A 23,046-nucleotide genomic window follows, 5' to 3' on the forward strand; every position below is an offset into this window, starting at 1 on the left:
CAGATCTCTCGCTATGAAGCCACCTCGATGATGTGCCGCCTTTCAGTGTATGCTTAAAGGATCATTCTCTTCAAAATCAATTGAAACGTTAAACAAGGCCGCAACAATGGCCACTTTGACTTACATACCCATCCATCCATCCATCCATCCATCCATCCATCCATCCATATGCCACCAAACGCCGTAAAAAGGGGGTTGTCGACCAATCGATCTTCTCAATACTCCGAGAATCCGGGCTAGGAACGCGCTTTACCGGGCACGGGTGTATTTTCCATGCCGCTGCTCCTGGCGTAGACTCTCTTCCTGACTTGGGAGAGGTGCGCGCCGGCGGCTTGCCTCCAGGTCGGAAGGGTTCATCAGCGGGGGAGGAATGGGGAGCTGGAAGTTGCCTGGCGGCGGGGGGATCCCGCCGGGTGGTGGGATGAGGCCGGGAGGAAGAGAACCTGGAGGCGGTATGGGCACGCCGGCCTGCTGCATAAGTTCGAGGAGTTTCGCCGGATCGGGAGGGTTGTGAGGATCTAGGCCAGGCAATGGAGGAGGTGGTGCCCCGTTGAAGCCGGGAATGCCAAAGGGCGGTGGTGGAGGCGGAGGCGGAGGAGCTGCTGAACCGCCACCGACACCGACACCGGGTACCATGGGTGGTGGTGGAATGGCCGACCCGAGGCCAGGAACAGCACCGCCGCCTAACGGTAGACCGGGGATACCGCCAGTCAAACCAGGAACGGCAGGCTTCTGGGCATCCTGGTCCACGAGGGCGTCCATTTCGTCCTCCAATTCGCGCTGCTCCTCTTCCTGGCGCTGGCGCCGATTGCCACGGCGATCCCACGTGCCCTGTGCTTCGGCAGCTGCCTCGCCAATGTGGTACCGGTCTTGGAATATCTCGGTCTCGCCAGGCCGGGCTCGGGCCCAGAAGCGGGTGATGCGGTCGTTGGACCCAGACGCCAAGATATGGCCGAGAGGGTGCCAGTCCAGAGACCAGATGGCGTAGTCGTGCGCGAACGGAACCTTGTGCGTGGGCCAAACGGACTGGGCCGGGGTCGATTCTGGGTCGAGACTGTCGTAAGGGGCGACTGTCAGAGGTTGACCAGCCGGAGGATTAGGTGTATCCAGCATGTAGTGGAAGAGGGACCCGTCCATGCCGCCGGTAGAGAGGAGGTTGGGATGGATAGGATGGAACGTCAACGTCGATATATCCTTCTCGTGGCCCTTGAGGAGAACAATGTCACGCATCATCCGCAGATCAAAGACGCGGGCCGTCTGGTCGCGTGCCGACGTTGCAAAGCACCGGCCGAGCTTCTTCTCGAACAAGACTTTGGTAATGGTACTCTTGTGGCCATGAAGGGTGGTCAGAGCGCGCGCTGTGCGAGGGTCCCATAGCTTGACCAGGTGGTCCTTGGAACCAGAGATGATGAGGCCTTTTGTTGGATGCCAGTCAACGGATTTGGCATCCCAGCCGTGGCCTTCCAGCTTCAGCTCTTCCTGGCCCAGAGCAAAGTCGAAGATCTTGAGAGTAGAGTCGTCTGAGGCGGTGACGAACTTGGAGTCATTGGGGCTGAACGCAAGGTCTCGAATGGGATCCGTGTGAGCGTTGATGCTCTTGACGTTGTTGAAGTTTGGCTGCCAGTACTTGATGACACCGTCGTGGTCACCCGAGATGAGCCAGTCGTCGCTGTGTGAGTACTCCAGGGCGCGGATGGCGGAATCGTGAGCTTGCATGATGGTCTCAAAGTTGAAGCCGGTACCATTCCAGAGGGTGAATTCGCCGCTGGTCGACGCTGTCAGCAGTCTGCGTCCCTCGGGAGTCCATCTGACCACATTGATGGGATGCTTGATTTTGTTGAGTGAAGAGTGGAGGTGTTTGGCTGGAATAGAATCGGCTGGAGATACTGGTCGTCCCGCTGGTGGTATCATCTACGGGAGCGTTAGTCTGACTCGACTGATGAACATCTCCTTAGGTGAGCGAGTGCAATTCTCACATCCACGATGTAGCTCGCGCTTGGGCGTTCTCTCTCACCCGTGTAGCCGCCTCTGTAGTTGGGAGCGCGGTCTCGCATCCAGTGGAGGACACTGGCGCTGTAGTCCGTTACAGGTCCTGTGTAGACGTGGTTAGACATCAGGCGCTGAGTTGACACGAAGATATATCATCTCAACCTAGCGCAGCTGTAATTGATTGAGGAACAGAAGGTAGACTCACTTCGACCTCGGACCTTCATATAAGAGCCATCTTGGCCTTGGCCTCCCCCTCGATCGCCATGGTCACCACGAGGCTCATAGGCCATCGTCGCGTGTTGCCGGTCAAGCGCTATTCATGCACCAGAGTGATGGACCTTGCAGACGAGCTAGATGGACAAGCAATTTCGAAAATGGACTTCGTTATCAGTGGCTCATGAGTTTATTATGCCGGATCAAGCTTCAATGGAGAGCTTGCAAGGCTGCTGGTGAGGATGAAAGTCTCATTTCTGTGAGGCTCGCGCCTGGAGAGCTCTGATAGAGTGTTAGGTGAGTGGCCAGCTATGATTGGCTGCTGGTCATGTGATTGCAACGAGCTTGCTGTCGGCTTAGTAAGCACCCTATTCCTTTGCGATATCAGATCCGTCCCATGCGCACCCATGTAATAAGAGTCCCGTGCTTTATTTGGACATGAGATATCATGCAATTAGATGAATGACTAGAAGAGCATTGGATGTGCATTTTGTCTGGTAGTTGCACTATCAAGACACGTTGTGCTGTGAATGCTGCCTGACCAACGTCGATATTCACAAGCTGTACGGAAAAATAATACTGTACCTATTGTACGCTCTTCGCAGCTGTTTCAGGTGTTGGGAGCTTGAGCTACCTTATTAATCCGTTAGCTATCAGTTCTCGACTGCATGCATGTGTTGTGTCCTCTCATCACTCAGGGCTGCTCGCCACTCATGGAGCATAAACTTTTGCAAGCCATCCAATGTTAGTGCCTGGGCTAATGCCACGAGGGGCTTCCATTGTGTACAAGAATGAGGCATATATGGTTGTCAATGTTGAGCTCTAGCAGAGAGCAATGTTCTTGGGCGATGTTGCCTGTTTGATTAGCCATCAATGCATCACAATCTGCGAACTCGAGGTACGCAGAGCAACAGAATGGCAGCTTTCACATGCTTTTTCTTAACGCAGCTGCAATTACATCTTCTGAAGATGCTTGTTGGAGCTCCTGGGCCCCACTATTTTCGGAAGCCCGCTCGATACCCGTCCATTCTTTGCCACTAACTTTTAGCACGTCAACGCCCGCCAATGGTCGAATTCGAATCAATTACAGTGGCCGAAGCAGAAGTTGATGGACTTGTACCATTCGATAGGTACCTTGCCTCATCTCACCAATGCATATCAAAGTACATACACTTATAATTTCTTCGTCTTCATGGCTCAGGAAGCAAGGGGAAGTGCCTTCATCGTTGGGGCCCCATCTTTGCCGTGACACCCTTACATTAGACAGAAGCCCGGACTCCCTGAGCTCATTTCGGTCGAAGCCGATACAGTCCATTTACACCGAGGCTTAAGGTACCTCGAGAGGCAACTTTGCCGACGAGCAGAGCACAGGCTGAGCTCAAGGTACCTTCAAGGGCTGCACCTGCGGCAAGATAAACTCAACGCTGGCCGCAGCCCCTCCCTAAGGCGAAGCTTGATTCCTGTCTGTTTGATCTTGTTCATACCTTACAGCTTGTCAATCGACCAGTCTCTTAATCTCCTCATTCTCTCATTCCGCATCTCCTTTTCTCTCTCAGCCAGTGAAAAGGCAACTCTTGCCCCCTCTCTTTTCTCCTCACCGGTTACTACTACGCCCACCAGTCCTAGGCATCGGCATCGTCATCGCAGGGACCAAGCAAGCATGGCGCCTCCTCCAGAGTCGTCGACGGCGACAAGCATCGATGCCACCAACGGCTCCGTGACTCGTCGCAACGCCGCACCAAAGGGCGAGCCAGATCTGACCTCGGTCGAGCCGGCCAACGGAACGACCAAGGAGCGGCTACAAAGAACGCCGCAGAAGAAGTATCGCCATGTCGCTGCCGTGCACTCCCAGACGAGGCCATCGTGCCTGAGCCACGACTCGCCGGCTGCTCCCAGCTTTCTCGGGTTCCGCAACCTCATGGTCATTGTGCTGGGTAGGAAGCATCTCAATTGGTGAATGCTGGCAGCTCTCTAACACGTTTCATCTAGTTGTTGGCAACCTCAGATTGATGATTGAAAACATTCAAAAGGTGCGTCGGAACATCACCAAAATTGGCTGACGTAGCACTGACACGCAGCTGTTCCGATCATGTAGTACGGCGTCTTGATCTGCATCAGGTGTCACGATTACAGGCGTCAGGACTTATTCCTCGGCCTTTTACTGTACATTCTCATCCCCTGCCATCTCTTCGCCGCCTATCTCATTGAGCTCTTCGCTGCCAAGCAGGCCGAGGGGTCCAAGAACCGAGCCAAGGACAGGAGCTCCGGCCCGTCAGAAGCAGAGCGGAAGAAGTTTCAATCCATCTGGGTTCTCGCAGCCTTGGCCCATGGAATCAACATCACGCTCGCCCTCGCCATCACCACCGTCGTCGTCTACTTTTATGTCTACCACCCACTGATTGGCACGCTGACGGAGATGCATGCCATTATCGTGTGGCTCAAGACGGCCTCGTATGCCTTCACCAACCGAGACCTTCGCCACGCCTATCTGCATCCAGTGGAGGGAGAAGAGGTGCCGGAGCTGTACAAGTCCTGCCCCTATCCGCAAAACGTCACGATGAAGAACCTAGTGTACTTTTGGTGGGCTCCTACTCTGGTATACCAGCCTGTCTATCCGCGGACCGACAGGATTCGATGGGTGTTTGTGCTGAAGCGGCTCGGAGAGATCTTTTGCTTGGCTGTCTTCATCTGGGTTGCCACTGCTCAGTACGCAACCCCTGTTTTGCGCAACTCTTTGGACAAGATTGCCTCTCTTGATCTGCCCTCCATCTTGGAACGATTGATGAAGCTTTCGACGATATCCTTGGTCATCTGGCTGGCCGGCTTCTTTGCGCTCTTCCAATCCTTCTTGAACGCCCTGGCAGAAGTCATGAGATTCGGCGATCGGTCATTTTACGACGACTGGTGGAATAGCGAGAGTCTGGGTGCGTACTGGAGGACGTGGAACAAGCCCGTCTACACCTTCTTCAAGCGCCACGTCTATATGCCCATGATCGGACGAGGCTGGAGCCCGGCCGCTGCCAGCTTTACAGTCTTTTTCGTTTCCGCCGTTCTTCACGAGATTCTCGTTGGCATCCCGACGCATAACATTATAGGTACGTGCGGCCCATTTTCTTCTTGGTTTCTTCTCTCTAACGACGTCACGCAGGCGTCGCATTCTTTGGCATGTTCCTCCAGCTCCCGCTCATTGCCATCACGACTCCCCTCGAGAAGATGAAGCTCGGCCACGGTGGTCGCATTCTTGGAAATGTCATCTTCTGGGTATCCTTTACAATCTTTGGGCAGCCGTTTGCGGCCCTGATGTATTTCTACGCTTGGCAGGCCAAGTACGGCAGCGTGAGTAAGCTGCCGCAGCCGATGCATCACTGAGCGGTCTCGACTTTTGGACGTTAGGAATTGTTTGATTGCACATGGATATATAAAGATACACGCTGTGAAAGTATGTATCGTTGGGATGGTCGTTAGCGATCCTATTGGAATGAGAGAGCTACATGAGAGAAGTCGACTTAGATGGCTATTACAATAGATACGGCGCAATATTAACTGTTACCACCTCCCAGACACGTCCTGCGCCAATCAAGCAACGCCACTAGACATTTGCCTCCAACAACCCAGCCATGCCCGTATCTATGAAATCTATCGTATGAACGGGATCAGAGTACCCACACGCTTCCTGTAGTTGACATAGTCTTCCCCAAAGAACTCCACGAGCTTGTGCTCTTCAATCTCGATCCTCCCCTTGAAGAACGTGTAGAGGACCGCCGTATACGCGACGAAGCAAACCGCATTCCCCAGCACGAGCTGCGTGCCCAAGCCCCACCAGAAGAAGCCAAAGTAGCTCGGGTGCCGCAGCCAGCCGTAGATGCCCGTCGTGACGAGGAGATGCGTCTGCGCCTTCTTGGTCTGGATGTGGTGGTTGAAGCTGGCGCCGGCATGCAGCATGGCCAGCGAGCGGACGGCCTGGCCGACGACGACGAGCGCCAGCCCCAGAAGCAGGAGGACGTTGCCGGATCCGAGGGGCGCCCAGTGGCGGTCGGGGAAGAAGACGCTGACGAGGAGGCACTCGGCGAAGGCTGCGGAATGGGCGATTGCGTACGAGGGCCAGTTTGCGGTGAGGAGGAAGCTGTCGACGGAGGCGACGGCGGTGTTTCTCTCCGCGGTGGTCCAGAACTCGAGGAAGTGGAAGAGGGAGAGGGCGAGAAGGAAGAAGGGGACGCGCCAGACGGGGGAGTCGGTGAGGAGGAGGATGGCGAGGGCGGAGAGGAGGCCGGCGGCGAAGGCGATGCCGAGGCAGAATGCGCGGAGGGCGATGCCGGAGAGGGATTTGGGCTGGCCGGGGTAGAAGGGCTTGAGGGGGTCTGAGGAGTCGCGGATGTTGAGGTTGATGGGGTTGCTGCTGATGTTGATGGGAGGGGAGGCGTGGTGGTTGGTTTGGGGGGTGAAGGAGGTTGCCATGATGGGTTTTTTTTTTTTTCCCTTTTCTTCTCTATTTCCTTGGTGATGATGGCTTTGTGGTGAGAGGCCTGGTCGAGTGAGAGTTTGACGGTGAGGTACGTCAGTGGTGTTGTGACTATATCATGATCCCCCCCCTTTGGTGACGGTCTATGCGCGCTTGATGCTTGATACCGTAGGTGGTGGCCAAGATTTATGTCCTCGATTATGATCGTCTTTTTCCCTCTAGCCAGACGAGACGTATATGAAGGTTCGCATGCCAAATGAATTTCGCAATGAATAAAAGGAAGAGTGCGCGCAGATTCTTCTGTCCTGTTATAAGAGGAAAAGGCGAGCACCTTGACGAGTTGATGGGAAACGGCGTTGTGGCCACATCTGGCGGCGTACTGGCGGCTGCAATGGATTGTTCTCTGCAGAACAATTGGATGCGTTTTGCTCGAGGCTGAGCGGAGGGACGGGAGCTGGGTGGGGGGGCCGCTTTTAGAGGGCTGGGCAGAGGTTCTCAGGGGGAGGGGGGGGGGGCTTCAGGCTTGGGGCTAGTTGGTGGGAAACCGTCTGATGGTCACAATGCGGTTGATGGGGCATTCACGTTTATACGGTAGGTATCTATATTTCGTGTATATTTCTGGATGCACTGGATTGTCCCAGCATTACCGAATATCTGTGTCTCGGCTTAAAGGTGGCTGAATGCCGCGAATTGATTCGATGCTCAAGACTCTCGTACATTGTATGCCGTTGTTACCTATATGCTATGTATAACAGACCATTGCACGTCAGTCCAGGGAATCTTTGATGGGCCCTGTGGCTTGTAATGCTCAACAAGCAGCACGACCAACAACAAAAGCTAGAAGCCTCCATAGTCCAAATCTTATCTCTCTTTGCTTTGGACTCGATGTGGCTTCGAGACCTGTCTATGGTTGGTTGGTTCACACTGGCCTCTTTCTGGCACGGCAATTCGATCAGCGAGTCTGACCTTCAGCAGTGATGCGGAACGGGTGGTTGACTTACCTCTAGATGAGGTCTGCCTTTTAATTTATATCGCAGCCATCCCTTGATGCTATCTCGTCTTGTAATTCCTGCTAGAGAAATGGCTGGCAATGGCAGAGGCGCTTGGCGTGGCTGCTTCTCCGCTCTGGCGTGTCCGAGCTCTGTCCGGTTAATTTCTCTCGACCAGTCTTTCAGCTTCGTATGATCACAGGCCGCCCTGAATCGAAAAGGACGATATGATCAGCGTGAGGACGCTGATGAAGCCCCATATGCAGGGAACCCAGGTATTCATCTCGTAGTATCCCGCCTGATACACCGCGCCAAGCCTGCCACAGCAGTCAGCATCTTCCCTTGGGTGTGTAAGCACTTCCCCTCTCAGCAGTCCCCGTAGCACTGACATGACTCCGACAATGGTCCCAGAAACCACAGCCTCAATCCCGGCGACGACCAGATACACAATCGGCGTGATCCAGAGGTACTTCCACGACGACTTCTTCCACCCGTGCGTGAACATGGCGATGAAGACGGCGCCGAGGTGGAACAGGGCAAATGTCATGAGCGTCCATATCACCGTGAAGCGCCAGACGTCGCCGATGAAGTAGAGGGTGAACTGCTTCTCGGGCGTGGCATCGAAGAGGCTGTGGACGTTGAGCGACGGGAACGGGGGCGTGGTGTAGTTTGCGGGCGGGACCAGCCGGCGCGTCATCTGCGCGGTTCGAGGCTGCAGGATGCTGTCAATGAGGCAGCCTTGCAGTTAACAAGTGTATCCAGACGGCTTACTTTGTGGGTTTTGTCTTTCAATGCGTCGTGCCGTAGTGCCTGAATGTCGAGAAGTGTCATTCCATCTTTGGTGGTTGATGCGGAAAGGTAACAGTCAGTCCCTGCTGTACGAGTATGTAATAGCATCCAATGTCACCTGCCAGTAATTTCCGGTGGACCCCCCCGGATTGGGGCTGGACGTCATCCCTAGAGCCTCGGCAAAGCGCAACCGCGTCTGGTCCTTTGTCTGCATCTCAGCCTCTCCATCTCGACCTCGACCTCGACCTCGAATCAACAATCAAACAGGAAACCGTCGCAGTCGCTGCAGATGCGCCACCATGCCTGCTGACCAGCTCCTCAACACCGTCCTGCAGCTCTTCCAGGAGATCCACGATGCCACCAAGACGGAGCAAATCATCGGCACGACCGCGCATCTCCTCTCGCAGCTCTCCAACCCGCTCAACCTCGGCGTCCTCACGTCGCAGCTGCTGACGGCGCCCGCCATCTGGGAGCGGCACGATGGGCTGCGCACGGCCGTTCGCATCATCAGCATCTACAACACCGCCGCGATCCGCGTGCGCGACAACGAGGTCCTCAACGACAAGAACAAGCTCGAGGGGAAGCCGTTTGAAGGGGGCGGACTCAGGAGCGATGCCTGGGCGCGGGCGGTGGTCAAGGGCGCGGACGAATACTCAAAGAGGTGGCAGCATCTGCTGGTATTGACGGGCGTCCTCATGGGCATGGAGGGCAATGATAGACGGGCCCTCTCGAGCAGCCTCCGAGGGACGCTGGAGCAGGCCATCGTGCTGGCTGCAAACATGGCGCTGAAGAGCCACCGGCAGGATGGACCGCTTGCTGGCGGATCAATTGCGCTGGCGCTCAACTTCTCGTTTCCCTTGCTCTCTGATTTCCACAAGGCTCAAATCGACTGCAATGAGCTGTTGCCGGTGACCCTCTGGGCGATGACGGGGCCGGAAGGCTTCTGCGAGGGCCAGTTCCTGCAGGTCATTGGGGACAACATCACCGAAGCTCCCGGTCACGTCCTCTCCTGGACATCACAGACGCCGTCATTTCAGCTGCTGCAAGCCATGGACCAGCGGCCTCTAATGGGCAACGTCGGACCGCTCTCGAAGCTTGCAGCCTACGCAGCACTGCACGCCACCGACACGAACGTTGTTTTAGCAGCACAGGATTCGCTGCTGGCTTTCTCGCGCCAGATATTGGATGCTTGGCGGCTGAACCAGTTCAACGACGTCGATCCCGCGTTTGAGGCCAACAAGCTGAGCCTCGAGACGCTCCAGAAGACGTGGCCGGCGTTGTGGCAAGTCTTGCGCAAGCTGTTGTTTGGTGTCGTGGCTCTTCTCCAGGCCATTGTCTCGCGCAGCCTGCTGGATCACCGCATGCTACATCCCATAGCAGCCTCCGGAATTGCTGCCAAGTCCCTACACATTCTACGGAACCTGTACTTCATCTCCAACCGCAACAACAATAGTGCGTTCCAGGTGTACACCTTCACCTACTTGACCTCCATCGATAGCATCTCCCGAAACCCGGCCGCATGTGAGACTTTCCTCAACGAGATTCGGCCTCTTGAGGCTTCCACTGCGCCAGTCACACATCTCTCAAGGACGTTGGACCTATTCTACTTGAACGTCGCCGAGCACCTACCCCTGGTGCTTTCCACAGCAGCTTGCGAGGCTCTCATCATCAAGCCTGCAACTGCCTACCTCTCTCAAGAAGGCCCCATGACCCCCTCCATAGTCGAGCTTTTCGAATCCTCGCACAGCGCCATCCTCTCTGTCCTCTCCTGCCCACAACACAGCTCTCTCACCATCGACATCACCCCCTTTTACATCGTCAAGCTCTTCGAATCATTCCCTCAGCAGATTTCTCCCCGCCAATTCCGGGTCGCATACAAGACCGTCACGCAAATCGTCTCGCCGCCGTTTCCCATCGCCGCAATGGAGCCTCATCTCGCAGAGACACTGCTCGAAATGCTACGGGCATCCATCCCTACCGCGGACACTACACTTCTGCCCCAATCGCCAGATACCCCAACATCTGAGGATTCGAAGCAAGAAGCGCCAGAGCCTTGCTCGGAGCAGAGCACACTCACCATGGCCCTGGTCGACACGTTGCCATTCTTGCCGTTGCCTTTGGTGGAAGAATGGCTTACCATTACGGCACAGACGCTGAACACCATTGCGGATCCCAAACTCCGAGCGCCGGTGAAGAAGCGGTTCTGGGACATTCTCATCAACGGAGAGATGGACGTCGAAAGAGCAGCCATTGGGGTCGCCTGGTGGGGGAATCAGGGCGGACGAGAGCTCTTCTTTTCGAAGCCTGCGCCAGAGACGGCCATGATGAGCGGCGCGATTGTGTCGAATGACCAGGTGGTCAGCAAGCTGTAGAGGCATGGGATGCTTTGAATGCGTCACTGATGTGACGGTTTTGGAGGTCATTTTGTGATCTCCTTTCGGGCGTGCGCTGCTTGGGCTGAATCATCAAAAGTTGGGAGTTTGTTTGCCTGGCACGGAGATGTGTGTGATTTGTTGCAAACAAGATTTGGCTTGGCTTCTTGTACATGTGATGGTTTTCTTGTTTAGCGATGATGTACTGTTTCGGAAACTGCTCTTAAAGTCGGCATGATCCTAGGCTGGCAGCGAATTTATCGAGGATCTCTAGAATAACTCTGGATTAATACATGGATATACCCAGACAAAGACCGAAAATGGGCTTCAGCAAAACTTGTCTCGCCTTGGTGGCCTTGTGGCTCACCTCGTCCTCTCTAGTTACAGCAGCTGCGGCACCGTCGCGAGGGAGCTGGAGCCTTGTCTCCTCTTCATTCTCTGCGAGCCTCACCACTGAACATCTATCAACTACGGCGACTCGAGAATCTCTGACAGATGAGGTAGACATCTCGCAACATACGTCGCGGACCAAATCGTCTCACAGCTGCCCCAACGTATTCTGCCTCCCCATTTCGCCATGGACGAAAACAGAAGCTCGTCAGACATCTACATCCGCATCAAGCACACACCACTCAAGCTCAAGCACAGCCTCGAGCGCATTCTCCAGCTCGAGCACATCCCCAAGCGCCTGTCTCCAACAAATGTCTCCAAGCAAGACACCCTCGCCCATGCGATTCAACTTCACCGACGCCTGCGACGCAGACACTCCCGCGGCCGAAGACTGTCGCGTGACGCTCTCCTGCGACACTTCCCTCGCCCTGTTCCCGACCTGCGACCGCGGACAATGCGAGTGTCTCTCCAAAGAGTGTTTTCGAAAGTCCATGTGTGAGGACTTGAGGCAATGTCGAGACTACGACGAGGCGATCTGTATGAGAGATAACAGCAGTAGTGTTGGGGTTTGTGGATGTCGGCCCCGAGTGACGGGGTGCTTGTTCGAGGAGAGTCCGCATCGGTGGTGCGGCAGGGCGTCGAATTGTACGGAGAGGCATTTCTCGCTGTATCCTGAGTTTCCGTATTGTAGTACGGGGGACAGGGGGTTTCCGTTGGGGAAGTGTGAGTGTCGCTTTTTTGGGTGTGAGAGGACGGGGGATGAGAGGGATTATGAGAGCTGTAGGGAATTAATTGATTGTGAGGAGAGTCCGTTGGGGAAGAGGGCTTATTGTGGTCTCAAGTATGGCGATGAGAGAAAGGGGGCGGAGGATGGGTATTGTACTTGTGGTGAGTAACTTGAAGATGGATGTCTGCGTGCCGAGGCCTTGTCTTGGTGAGAGACAGTTTTTTGTATCGTTTGAGGGCGTGTTGTCGAGGCCGAGGAAGGGAAGATGCGCGATGCGGCCAAGTCCAAGCATATCATCATGATCATGGAAAAGAGTTGTAACCTGTAGGGGTGAAGCTGTAGATACAAGCTCTAGGTATTAGGTATTTCTAATCAATGTAGATTGCTCTTTCCACCATCTGGAGCCTTCTCATGAAAACGTTGCTACGACGCAGTCCGGCAAGAGATGATGTAAGTGAGCGCAGGGGCTCCTTCTTTCCTGCGAATTGTAGCTTGAGGAAGCATCTTGACATTTAGAGGGATTTCAACCTCAACATTATCTCAACATTTTGCTACTTGCCACCTTGTCTGTTTCGACTGAATCATCAGGGGCGGATACTGTCTTCGTTGATCGCTTATTGCAGACCTAGATGTTCTATGATCCATCCGACGCATCTGCGCAACGCTGCCTCATGAGGCCAGCACGACAGAGTGTCTACCTCGACATCACTCATCTTCACAATACTCGAACTTTGGCATGAACCATTACAGTTGAAGCACGACACGAACTGAGGCTCTACCAATGCAATAATAACAGGCCACGTCATATCACCCGACGCCCGCTGATTCCCGTCTTCAGTTCATCTGGCTGGTTTGGGTCAATACTCGGCTCAGCTCTCCCTGTTCAGTACAGCCAGATCTGATTAATCCGGCAGACCTTGAACCAACGGAGCGACCATATTCACGCAAGGCTTTGTCGAGTCGCCTGTGCTATGGCCGCATACCGCATATAGAATCTATATGCCAGCTAATCTTCCCTTGGCAGCTTCAGAAGCTCTACTTCTCTGGAAGAAGAACCACCCCTCGTGTTACATCGACACCCACCTTGTTGGTGGCATCATGATGCTAGGAATAGAAGGTCGAGATCAGCATGGGAAGCATGTTGCCAACAGGCTTGACATCACAAGACAGGAGGCCCCTCATTGTGTACGCATCGGCATTCCAGAGAGTTGGCATCGCATGCATTTCAAGTTACGTAGATGGCTCTTCACCGTCTGACTTGCTAGCGTCACCAGATCTGCAACCCTCACAGCGTGTGAGAGACATTCATCAACGCTGTTTCTGATACTCCGGCTTGAACAACTGCTGGTTACCCCGCCGCTAACGTCTTGCGAAGCTGTGCCTCAGATGACGACAATATCTTCCAATCGCTGGAATCAGGGACTAAGAGGCGCCACTCCAAAGTTTGCTTTGGGCCTGGTTACGGACGTGCCGGATGATGTATGAAGAGGTTTCTGAGCGTCAATCAGCATGAGTATATGTCTGAAGGAGGAGAAAATGCTCGCAAAACCACGGAAAAGACGAAATGGACAAGAGGGTACTGCTAATCCGACAATCTACCGTATCTTGCACAAGAGGGCATGAGCGTATACTGAGGATCATCACAACCCAGCACCAGTAACTTCGCCTATGTCGACAAAGAACAGAGGACCGGAATGCCATCTGTGTGGCCCGTCGGGGACAACCTATGACGGTTTCAGCTGTGACGGGATGTTGGATGCTGCCGCCGTACCCTGGATGGCGGCCATGAACTTTGATCAAGGTCAATCTTAGCCAGCTGGATGTCGGGTATGGAGTAAGGCCTTCTCTAGACACCCGTGGTGTGTGCCGTGCCAGCTCTCCAGCACATGCCGAGTCCGTCCAAGTTCAATGGGCATCAGGTACCTTATGGAGGAAACGGGGGTGCTCGTTTTCAAGGCATTGCCTGTCTTTTACTTCTGCCTTCTGCTATATAAAGGACTGTGGCAGCTGCGTTGTCGTGTAGTTCTTTGAAGTACACATGTAAAGGCGCCGATCTTCTATCAATATCATCAACAGCTATCCAACCAGCCTCTGTTCCCTATCACAGCCATCCTACACAGTCATTTTCATCAAGATGTCTTTCGGTGGCGGCAACAACAACGATCAGGTAAATCATATGCTCTCGGTCTCCATGTCTTGCAGCAGTTAGAATAATTCACTAACAAGGGGCCTGTTTTGGATAGTACGGCGTGAGTTTACGACATCTCAGATGCAGTCTTCCTCCAACAATGGCCACAAGACACTAACACGGTCCAGTCCCGCCGCTCTGATAGAGACAACTTCGGCTCCGGAGGAGACTCCTTCGGCTCTGGAGGTGACACCTATGGCTCGGGCGAATCTTACGGTTCCGGCACCCGCCGCAACGACGAGACGTCTTTTGGCACCAGCGGTCAGGGCGAGGCCTTCGGTTCCGGCACTCGCCGCAACGACGAGACGTCTTTTGGCACCAGCGGCCAGGGCGAGACTTTTGGCTCCGGCAACGAGCAATACACCTCTGGCAACACCTATGGCGCTGGCAACGAGCAGTATGGCTCCGGCAACACTTTTGGCTCCGGCACAGACACATACGGCTCCAGCAACCGTAACCAGGAGTCTTCTTCTGGCACTTATCGCCGCCAGGAGGAGCCATATGGCTCGTCGGACACTTATCGATCCACCGGCGGCCAAGGCGACACGTACGGCTCGGGTAACCGCGGCGAGACGTATGGTTCGTCTGGAAATCAGTCTTCGGGCCTAGGGTCCTCTGGCGGAAGCAACGAGAGGAGTGGCAAGGGCGAGAATCTATTTGAGAAGGTGAAGGATAAGGTGACGCACATGGGGGGCCGCCACGGTGGTGATAATCACTAGGTGGTTCACGAGATTTGAGCGATGAGAGAAGGTTGTCACGAAAAACCGAGAATGCGAAGGATTTGTGACACGATGTCGTATGGAAACAGGATGTCGGATACTATCGTTCTATCAAGGGGGAAAATATGATGATGCTTCCATTCTATGATTGTATAACATGAGACGGCGGAACATATCCAGAAAAAAACATGGCTTCTACCGTCTTTCCAAGATCTTTCTACACCACCGATTTTTCGACCTTGACCAAAATCGCACCATCCGTCGCCTCCCCCTTTGTATTCCTCAAGTGCACAAACCTATACCCTTGCCCCAGCCGATCCAGCTTGACGCACGCCCACGCAGCCAAGTCGTCCCTGCCAAACTCGTCGTCCCTGACGGTGAAGCGCACAAACGTGAGCTCCTCGACCAGGCCGGGGATGGCCTTGAACTCGAGCCTCTCGCCGGCGAGGTCGAGGTCGCAGCCCTTGTGCGTCTTGGTGCGGACCTTGTACTCGCTCTCGTGGACGTGGCCGTCGCTCTCGGCGTGGCTGTTCTTGGAAGCCTCGACGTGCAGCTCGACCTTTACGTAGGGCTTGAAGCCCTTTGCGGACTTTTCGTCGGGCGGGAGGGGCAGGTTCTGGGCGGAGAGGAATGTGAATGCCAGGGAGACTGTTTTGCGGGCGATTGTGATGGGGGACGGGGTGGATGTGTCTTCCTTGAGAGTGAGTTTGGAGCGGTATCCTTTTTTTTTTGGAATCATCGTCAGTTAGAGAGACGGCAAACCTTACAGAAGTAGCAAGTTTTATCACATTGGGTGTGTCTCTGTGAGAGAGAGGGGGGGGGTTGAAAGCTTACCTTCTGGCTTCAAGACGTAGCCGCCGGTCCCGGTAAACATGCCCTCGTTGAGCATCATGCCTTCGTCCGTCTCCTGCCAGTTCAGGGCCACAATCTGCGCGCCTCCGCCCCAGAAGATGGCCGGGTTGAGGTTTGACGATCCGATGCGCAACCCGGCCGGATACGCCCTGAGGAGATAATGCTTGTTGTGGTTGAACAGCGTGGCCCACTGCTTCTCATGGTAATCGATAAACTTCTTCTCGGAGATGGAAAAGATGTGCGTGGGCATGCTGGCCTCGGGCTGCGTCCACCCCTTGAAGGTGACGCCCTGGGTGTAGATGGCCATGCGGGCAAGCTCCTGGATCGTCTTTGCGGGCTTCTTCGGCGGCGTGCCATCACCACCACCACCACCGCCCGCGGAGACCTGCTGCTGCTGCTGCTCGCTGGACACGGTGTCGACCTTGTCCAGGGGCGTGCCTGGCGGGACGTACTTCACCTTGATGAGGATCTTGCGGCGGAGCTCCTCGGGGCTGGGCAGCGATTCGATGGCGGACTCTGGATCTGTGACGAGGAGGCCGTCCCAGACCTGCTTCATGATGTCGACCATGATGAGCTGCTGCTGCGGGCTGCAGTGGACCTCGAGGCTGACGATGAGGGGCATCTCGGATGCGACGAAGGCGCTCTCGCGGATGGCTTCGCAGACGTCGCGGAAGCGGATGTCCTTGGTGAGGGTGTACCCGTGGAGGACCCGGGGCTCGACAGCAGCGGAATCCGTCTTGCTGCTGCTGGTCATGGCCTCCTGGAGCTCGGCGACCTTTTCCGTGGCCTTTTCCTGCATCTTGTCTACCTTTTTGCTGATGTTGATCTTGTCCATTTTGCTGCGCAGCTGCTCGCTCCATCCGGCCTTTTTGTCCTTTTTTTCCTTCTTTTCCTTCTTCTTCTTCTCTTTCAGGGCTGCCTTTTTGGCGGCTGCCTCATCGTCGCTTGTCTCGCTCTCTGAAGACGAGGAGGACGAGTCCGACGACGACGACGACTCGGCGTCGCTCTCGTCGCCGTCCCAGACGTCGATTTCCACGCACCGGCAGCCTCTCAGCAGGACGTTGGTGTAAGCGCCCGTGGTGCTATCACTCGAGAGCTGGTTCCCCGTCAGATACGTGTTGTGGCTCGAGCTGATGAAGTAGCTGGCCAGCGGCCAGGAAAGGTCCTCGTTGAGGACGGGCAAGATGGCGCTGCTGTGGGGAGACGTCATGTAGGCGAGGAAGCCGTCGAGATTGAGCTCCTCCTCGACCTTGGCAGCATCAGCAGCAGCAGCATCGGGGGTTGTTGTTGTTGTTGTTGTTGTTGTTCCCAGTGCCTCGGCCAATACGACGTCACTGCTGCCGCTGCTACTGTTACTGCCGCCCTGGACCTTCTGGATAAAGACGCGGATCTGCTCGGGCGTCCATTTTCCCTCGGGGGTGGCGTGGGAGTCAAAGAGGCGCTTGAGATAGGCGAGGGTGGTGGTGCTGAGGGATTGGAGGCTTCGCTGGGCTGGGATCGAGCCTCCGCCGGATTGGAGGGAGGCGTTGGCGGGCTGGTCCTGGTCTGAGGCCATGGCGGGATGATTAGTAGAATAAAAGGGGGGGCGTGGTGATGTGAAGAAGTTGAGATGATGATGATGATGATGAAGATTTGGCCTCCGTTTCCTTCTGTTTGGCTTTATGGTGGTGTTGGGGGGGGTTGAAGTGAGCGTATAAATGGAGTGAGGAGTGCTGTTTGTTATGGGGAGTTCCCTATTGAGGGGTCTCGTGAGATTTTGACAGAACAGCCCGCCAAGCTCTAGAACCTCTTTTTGCTGCTGTAAGATGGCAAGCCCACCTCGATAAATCTCACAGCTTACCCTGGAGCCAACAGACCAGAAGAATCATAGCTTCCAAAGGCAAGTACACAACAGAGGTAATAACCGTCGCAGATTGATGAATTACAAGAGCAAGTCTTACGTTGAATCGCTGCGCAAAATCGTGGCTCAGCACCCCGAAACCCCCCCTCTAAAATACGAAACCTCGTGAGTGGAGCCGTGAATCGCGGAACAGACTTGGAGTTGTGTGGGGGGGGGTTTTGTTTGTTTGTTTGGGGTCGCCCCTTAGCTGGCGATCCCCTATCTTTGACGACCTGTCACTGCGTATAGTATTATCAGTATTATCAGGCGACGAAGGAGGATCCAGTGGCAGAGGAGAGTCTTCTTGAAAGACTATTGCTCACTGATTCCTATATAAGAAAATCACACAGACGACATATATAAATCACTATGTGACTACGATAATCTACAGCTTGGTACATATCATACAGATCCATGCCCAGCTCATCTGCTCTTCTCCGCCCTCCGCTTCTCGAGAAACTCCTCCAAATCAACATGAACCCTCATCCCCTTCGACGTCATTGTGTTATACACAGCCCGCAGCTCCTCCGACTCCATGTCGCGAATCAGCGTCGCAAACGCCTCCATCATCACCTCCTTTGATCCGGGGCAGTGCCTCAACGCCCGGTAGAACACGTCCTTTGCCTTGTTGCGGAACTGCTTCTGGGCATAGCAGAATCGAATGTAGTAGATCCACAGCGCGGGAGTATTTCGACAAGTGTCGCTCGCCAGCGCATTCTCGAATGCATTCTTCGTCGTGTTGGCGTTGCCGCGCGTGAGCTCGTGCTGAATGGCAAACGCGCGGCTGCTCACGCAGTCGTGTCCCTTTACTAGAACCTGGTCATAGAGCAGGTCACGCGTCTCGTCAATGACACGCAGGCTCGCATCGGACCACTCAAACAGGGCGAGGAAGATGGAGTTTCGTGGGAATTGTCGGATGAAGCCTGACAGCTTCTCGCGCAGATACACTCTCCGAAAGGGTCTATCAAGTGTTAGCTCGGGCCTCTGGAGAACATCTTTCAATCAGGTGCAAATGCTTACCCTTTGGATGCATGTAAATACAGGAGATGTGCAGCATGTTGAAGAACACGCTCGTGCGCTGCCGAACCGCCTTGATCCTGAGACCGAAACTCTTGACAGATTGCATCCACGGTGTTCATTGCAGCAGCAATATTGCCTTGCAATACTGACGTGGGCTCCGTGCTGCCTGGAGCCGTGAGATAGGCCAGCAGCGCCATACACTCAGCAAGGGTGCTCGCTCCGGCAGCATCACCACTGATTAAAGATTCGTGAAAGCTTGATGTGAACGTCTGCTGGGCCTTGAGAAGCGTGGTATTGCTGATTTCTGGCACTTCTGTCACTACGCCTCTGAGTGTCTCGTCCACTGATGCGCAGAGTCGTACTTTGGCTAGGCCAACGTTCCCTGCTTCCAGATCCATCCAGCTCCAAGTTGCATGGAACAGATATTTATACCACTTTGCACACAACTACAGACAAGTTAGCTGATTGCTTGTAAGATGTCAGCTATAGAAACATACCGAGGGGGCCTCCGTAGCAGCCCTTATCACCTTGTCCGCCACACCTCGGTCGTTGGCATATTCAGCAACTGCATACGCGTTATACAGTTCAGAATTCGCGGGGTACTGCTTGAGCAGAGCCTTGGCAGGCTTCTTGATGCCCGCCTGATCATTAGAAAAGGCCATCCCAAGGTAATATTGCGCGAGGCTCTCCACTCCCGCACCGTGAACAAGCTGCTTCAGCGCCTCGTAAACCCAAAGCGAGCTGAGTAGGGGATCCTGGGACGTGGTGGGAATGTAATGAAACCACTCTGAGCCCCCAAACAGCAGAGATAGCGAAGGCGTGGCGGTTATGCCCATGTCGAATCGCGGCTGCCTCCTGTACCAGTCGTCCGTGTCGTCGTCGTCGATATGTATAGTTGGTTGCAAGTCCAGCTTGACGAGCGATGATGAGATGAATTGGTCGTTGCATGCCATCTCTGTCCAACGGCTTGCCTTGAAGGCCGGAGCATAGCCACAGAATAGTAAAAATGCATCAATCAGCTGTGGTGACACCTCTGATAAGACAGAAGTCGGTATCAAGAAGAGGAATGGCTTGATATCGGAGAAGATCACGACTCGAAACGGGTCATCATCTGTCCCGTCGTCCATTGTCCTCGCCGGCAACTTGGCCGCTTGCGACCGAGAGTGCTCCAGATGGCCCCATGCTTTGTAGACATCTCGCGAGGAAGATGGTGTGATTGGTGCTGCGCGTTGCGGCTCTGCAGCATCGCCATCACCACCAGCCTCAACGTACTGTCTCCAGCCTTTTGCGCCGGCGTCTCCTATCCGTGGAACTTCGCTTTCCCAAAATTCTTCAAAACTGTCGAGCGCAGACTGCTCGTTGTCGATGGCCGGCGGCCTGAAGAAAGTGAGCTCAAGAAGTGACTGCCAGGCCGCAACCGCCAGTTCCTTGTAGCCAGCATCGTGGACGAAGCGAGTCAATCTCAGAAACACAAAGATGGCTTCTTCGAGAATGTCTTTGGCCTGCTCCGTCGCCAAGCGGTTGAGCGTCAAGCGTAGCCTGTCCAGGAGCATTTTCTTGACATCATCATACTGAAATGTCGTAATGTTGGCCGTCAAAAAGTCAAGGTGAGCCTTCCACAAGACAAAGTTATCGTCGCCTGTCAAGACCTCTGACCATTTCTTGGCCGTCGCTTTGCTGGTCCACACTTTGGCACCCTCGCGCATCAGATACACGAGAACTCGCCGGCGGTCCTCCACGCTCCTTGTGTTTGTGAGAGCAGACTCGAGCATGGATACTTTGATCTCTGCAAAGCTATGGGCTTCATTCTCTAGCACCGTGTGGTCCAAGTCTTCTCCAGCCTTGAGCAGAGCGTCCTGGTGGTCTACAAGCTCTAACCAGGCGTCGATATCTTCTGGGGCTTCCTTTACTCGTCTGCTCAGCTGAATGGACTTTTGCTTCAGCGGATTGCTCTGATCCACTGCCACTGCGTCAATTGACATATCCGAGTCCTTATCTGACTCACTATCCGACTGCTGCCGTGGTTTCGCTTTGCCTTCAATGGATCGATACGAGGGGCGCTCGTCGTCCGAAGACTCTTCATTCCTCTGATCACGCTTGCGTTTCCTTGAAGATGTCAAAGCTAGGAATCCCTCAGCCTCTTCCGACTCAGAATAGGCACCAACTCTTCTCATGATTCTCTTGGCTGGTCTCGATTCCGTCTTTGGCCTTTTTGATCGAAGCCCATCTCTACCGCTGTGGAATCCTTCGCCAGGCATGCGAATACTGAACAAGTCTCGAGGGCCGTCACGGTGAAGGACCAGGCGGCCTTCCGAGCCAAGGATTTTCCGACCCTCACGGCGGTGATAGGCGGGTACCTGCGATCGATCAAGGCCACCATACCTGATGATCAGGGGGTCACCTTTGGTGTCAATCACAAACAGACCGGGAACGCCCTCCGGCTTGGAAGCAGACTTTTTCTTCTCTGGCCCATCCTGCCGTCTCTCACGACTCTGGATTCGATGACGATGTCGGTCTCGGCTTCGGTCACGGTCTCGATGTTGGCGAGACTCGCGTCCACTGTGCCTTGAGTCCCGATCCTCACGGTGCCGGTGGCTCCTTGATTTCTCGTCATCACGTGTATGCTTCTTGTGACGAGACTCATGTTCCTCATTGGCCTTGGGAGGGTTCTCTTTCTCCGGATTTTTGGGTTTGAAGGACGAAAACTTGGGCACAACGAGCTTCTCTTCTTGCTCGTCTGGTGAAGCCATCGTAGGCAATTGTAGCTCAGCAGGCTTTCCCAAGAAACACCATGATGCCGGCAAGTGATTCTTTTTGAGAGTTAACGTGATGTGACTTGTGACGGTGCAGGCAATCGAGATTCGGTGAGACGCTTGCTGCTGAATGGAATTGGGTTGCAGAACCAATGAAGTAAAAGAGTTGATGAATGGAGATGATGTCGCGTCTGATAGAGGCAGTAAACGAACACGCTCGCACGTGATGCTATAGCGGAAGCTCCCCAAACATACAGTGCAACCAAGTGCCTGAAGCCACCTAAACCCGACTCCACTAGCCTCGTAAGGCTTAATGCTCCTCCAACTTCTCACCTCCAAAGCCATCATCACCGACCATGACACAGTCAACATCTTATCGTGAAGCTTAAAATCTGCTGCTGCTCAATCAAGAACGGGAATTGGCTCGTCGAAATCTCATAATTTGGTTTCCCGTCATAAGCCTCGTTTACTTGCCATTCATTCTCTCTGAAAGCGCCGGGCCATGTCCATCGACATCCAGCCGAACCTCATCTGGATCATCCCTGCCCTCATCACCGTCACTCTAGGCATCATCACCATCATGGGCTTCTTTGGAGGAAACAAGATGCCCGTCGAGGGCAAGGTAAGTCTCATCACCTTCATCACCTTCATCACCTCCAGTCAAGAAAATCCAATTACAAATTGCTCAATGAGACGATCCAATTGACTCCTTCACCCCCCGCTTCCACAGACCATCCTCATCACCGGCGCCTCAGAAGGCCTCGGCCTCTCCGCCGCCCAGCAGCTCTCCTCCAAAGGCGCAAACATCGTCCTCGTCTCCCGCAGCACCGAGAAGCTGCAGGCCGCGCTGCCCCTCGTCAAGGCCGCCGCAAAGGACCCCTCCACGCAGCGCTTCCACCACATCGCCGCCGACGTCTCCGCCCCGTCCTACGCCGTCTCCCTCCTCGCCGAGGTCAAGGCGTGGAACGGCGGCAAGGCCCCCGACATTGTCTGGTGCGTCGCCGGCACGTCCACCCCGGACCTGTTCGTCGACATGGACATGGCGTCGCTGCGCCACCAGATGGACGTCAACTTTTACGGCACGGCCGAGATGTCCCATGCTATCCTGAGGGAGTGGCTGGCGCCTGATGCCCCCGTCGAGCAGGAGGCCAAGCATCTCATCATGACGGCCAGCGTTCTCGCGCTGTACACCATCCCCGGCTACGCGCCTTACTCGCCTTCCAAGTGGGCTATGCGAGGCCTCGCCGATACCATCTCGCAGGAAGTCATGATGTACCCCCAAAACGTAAAAGTTCACGTCGTCTTTCCCGGAACCATCCTCTCGCCTGGCTACGCTCGTGAGATTCTCACTACGCCCGAGATCACCACCATCTTGGAAGCCGGCGATCCCCAGCAGACCCCCGACGAGGTCGCCGCGGCCGCCATCAAGGGACTGGAGCGCGGCGAGTACTTCATCACCGTGGCCTTTCTCGGTTCGCTCATGAAGTGGGGAGTCATGGGCGGTTCGTTCCGGAACAACTGGGTCGTCGATACGGTCATGTCATGGGTTGTTTCTCTTATCTGGATCTTTGTGCAGCCCGATCTTCATGGCAAGATTAGAAAGTACGGCAAGACGCATGGCCATCCTAGCATGACAAAGCAGCAAAGAGCAGCATAAAGCCGTTGTACAACTGCTTTCTTTTTTTGCGTAGACACATACAATCGATG

General features: G+C 54.7%; 9 protein-coding genes across 9 annotated transcripts; 4 read left to right on the forward strand and 5 right to left on the reverse strand.

The window, feature by feature from the left end:
• Positions 1 to 249: 249 nt before the first annotated feature.
• Positions 250 to 2,410, reverse strand: TRIREDRAFT_22287 (uncharacterized protein; the record flags this gene model as incomplete). The annotated part of the gene is made up of 3 exons (XM_006965166.1): positions 2,195 to 2,410; positions 1,977 to 2,092; positions 250 to 1,911 (listed from the first exon to the last, which is right to left on the reverse strand). The coding sequence occupies exons 1-3, from the start codon at positions 2,277 to 2,279 to the stop codon at positions 250 to 252; spliced, it is 1,863 nt and encodes a 620-aa protein (XP_006965228.1). The 5' UTR covers positions 2,280 to 2,410.
• A 1,452-nt stretch (positions 2,411 to 3,862) lies between these two features.
• TRIREDRAFT_61705 (uncharacterized protein) lies at positions 3,863 to 5,571 on the forward strand (the record flags this gene model as incomplete). Its single annotated transcript, XM_006965257.1, has 3 exons — positions 3,863 to 4,129; positions 4,412 to 5,297; positions 5,351 to 5,571. 3 exons carry the CDS (start codon positions 3,863 to 3,865, stop codon positions 5,569 to 5,571), a joined length of 1,374 nt encoding a protein of 457 aa, XP_006965319.1.
• A 273-nt stretch (positions 5,572 to 5,844) lies between these two features.
• Positions 5,845 to 6,594, reverse strand: TRIREDRAFT_31134 (isoprenylcysteine carboxyl methyltransferase; the record flags this gene model as incomplete). The annotated part of the gene is made up of 1 exon (XM_006965177.1): positions 5,845 to 6,594. A coding segment is annotated over one exon (750 nt), but the record flags the coding sequence as incomplete, so codon positions are not given.
• Positions 6,595 to 7,846: 1,252 nt separating this feature from the next.
• TRIREDRAFT_61471 (uncharacterized protein) lies at positions 7,847 to 8,155 on the reverse strand (the record flags this gene model as incomplete). Its single annotated transcript, XM_006965393.1, has 2 exons — positions 7,847 to 7,967; positions 8,040 to 8,155. The coding sequence occupies 2 exons, from the start codon at positions 8,153 to 8,155 to the stop codon at positions 7,847 to 7,849; spliced, it is 237 nt and encodes a 78-aa protein (XP_006965455.1).
• Positions 8,156 to 8,738: 583 nt separating this feature from the next.
• TRIREDRAFT_77870 (uncharacterized protein) lies at positions 8,739 to 11,123 on the forward strand (the record flags this gene model as incomplete). Its single annotated transcript, XM_006965258.1, has 1 exon — positions 8,739 to 11,123. One exon carries the CDS (start codon positions 8,739 to 8,741, stop codon positions 10,809 to 10,811), a length of 2,073 nt encoding a protein of 690 aa, XP_006965320.1. The 3' UTR covers positions 10,812 to 11,123.
• Positions 11,124 to 14,062: 2,939 nt separating this feature from the next.
• TRIREDRAFT_121785 (uncharacterized protein) lies at positions 14,063 to 14,835 on the forward strand (the record flags this gene model as incomplete). Its single annotated transcript, XM_006965259.1, has 3 exons — positions 14,063 to 14,095; positions 14,172 to 14,177; positions 14,245 to 14,835. 3 exons carry the CDS (start codon positions 14,063 to 14,065, stop codon positions 14,833 to 14,835), a joined length of 630 nt encoding a protein of 209 aa, XP_006965321.1.
• A 217-nt stretch (positions 14,836 to 15,052) lies between these two features.
• On the reverse strand, positions 15,053 to 17,242 carry TRIREDRAFT_61746 (phospholipase C; the record flags this gene model as incomplete). The annotated part of the gene is made up of 3 exons (XM_006965394.1): positions 15,053 to 15,555; positions 15,670 to 16,936; positions 17,015 to 17,242. 3 exons carry the CDS (start codon positions 17,240 to 17,242, stop codon positions 15,053 to 15,055), a joined length of 1,998 nt encoding a protein of 665 aa, XP_006965456.1.
• A 726-nt stretch (positions 17,243 to 17,968) lies between these two features.
• On the reverse strand, positions 17,969 to 21,336 carry TRIREDRAFT_121786 (uncharacterized protein; the record flags this gene model as incomplete). Its single annotated transcript, XM_006965395.1, has 3 exons — positions 17,969 to 18,527; positions 18,587 to 19,032; positions 19,084 to 21,336. The coding sequence occupies 3 exons, from the start codon at positions 21,334 to 21,336 to the stop codon at positions 17,990 to 17,992; spliced, it is 3,237 nt and encodes a 1,078-aa protein (XP_006965457.1). The 3' UTR covers positions 17,969 to 17,989.
• Positions 21,337 to 21,919: 583 nt separating this feature from the next.
• On the forward strand, positions 21,920 to 22,996 carry TRIREDRAFT_107323 (uncharacterized protein; the record flags this gene model as incomplete). Its single annotated transcript, XM_006965260.1, has 2 exons — positions 21,920 to 21,961; positions 22,070 to 22,996. 2 exons carry the CDS (start codon positions 21,920 to 21,922, stop codon positions 22,994 to 22,996), a joined length of 969 nt encoding a protein of 322 aa, XP_006965322.1.
• Positions 22,997 to 23,046: the final 50 nt, after the last annotated feature.

Source organism: Trichoderma reesei (genome assembly GCF_000167675.1).
Source record: "Trichoderma reesei QM6a unplaced genomic scaffold TRIREscaffold_9, whole genome shotgun sequence".
NCBI lineage: Eukaryota > Fungi > Ascomycota > Sordariomycetes > Hypocreales > Hypocreaceae > Trichoderma > Trichoderma reesei.